The sequence below is a fragment of the Montipora foliosa genome, chromosome 2 (genome assembly GCF_036669935.1).
Source record: "Montipora foliosa isolate CH-2021 chromosome 2, ASM3666993v2, whole genome shotgun sequence".
NCBI lineage: Eukaryota > Metazoa > Cnidaria > Anthozoa > Scleractinia > Acroporidae > Montipora > Montipora foliosa.
In genome coordinates, this window is record NC_090870.1 from 62,202,931 (window position 1) to 62,203,737 (window position 807).

General features: G+C 43.4%; 1 protein-coding gene across 1 annotated transcript in view; it reads right to left on the reverse strand.

The window, feature by feature from the left end:
- LOC137984800 (geranylgeranyl transferase type-2 subunit beta-like) overlaps positions 1–259 on the reverse strand; it is a 14,816-nt gene extending 14,557 nt beyond the window's left edge. Inside the window, exon 1 of the mRNA XM_068832089.1 lies at positions 160–259. Within this exon, the coding sequence (XP_068688190.1) occupies positions 160–162 (3 nt within the window). The 5' untranslated portion in view covers positions 163–259. The remainder of the gene's footprint in view (positions 1–159) is intronic.
- Between the last annotated feature and the right edge of the window lie 548 nt (positions 260–807).

The window sequence follows — 807 nt, forward strand, 5'->3', positions numbered from 1 at the left end:
GTACTTAGAGAACAAGTCTCATCAGAAGAACACAGCTGATCATGACTTAATACTGTAAGTCGAGAGAAATCTTGACATTTTTTCAGAACTCTGCTCTATATAATTTTTCGCCAGTATTCGGCAACTCGTTCAAAACAGACTAAATGACATGTTTCTTACCATTTTCCCTTCTAAACTGATTCATGCAAGCCGTATAAAATCTTTGATACAGGTTCATATTAAGTCGCCATCTTGAAACCCGCAGACATTTTAGAAGACTGAGAACTAATGAGTCAATTCTTGTAGATCCCAGTCTACCAAGTCTACCCCATACCCCATACATGGACTTTCGTCACGCAACGAAAGCTGCTTGTTTCAACCAATAAATCGCAGCTACAGTTCTTTTATTTCAGAGCAGCGTTGAGTGACTTCTAAAAAACAGCAGCAACAATTTCGCTCAACTCTCATAGACTGTCAGTGGAGTTAGGGTTAGAAATTGCGATGGGAAAAACCTACACTTACCGTTTGCTGCAGTTTCTGCCGGTTTGCTTACATTTCTTACGGCTTTTTGAGTTGACCAGAGCAAGTTTGTTTACAGCTACACGCTTCAGTGATTGACAGCCTTATTACAGTCTCTTACTTATTTGTCAATTATTGTGGCGTGACATGCAACCGGAAGCTCAAAAGAAAGTGGGCGGCTACCGAGAAAAGGCTGGTTTTCGGGCAGGCGGTCTCTCCGCTCTTCCCACTCCCCACCCCGTCGTTTTGTCACGGGGCCCAGACCTATCCCACGCTCTTCCAATATGGCGTCTGATAGTGTTTCGTGGC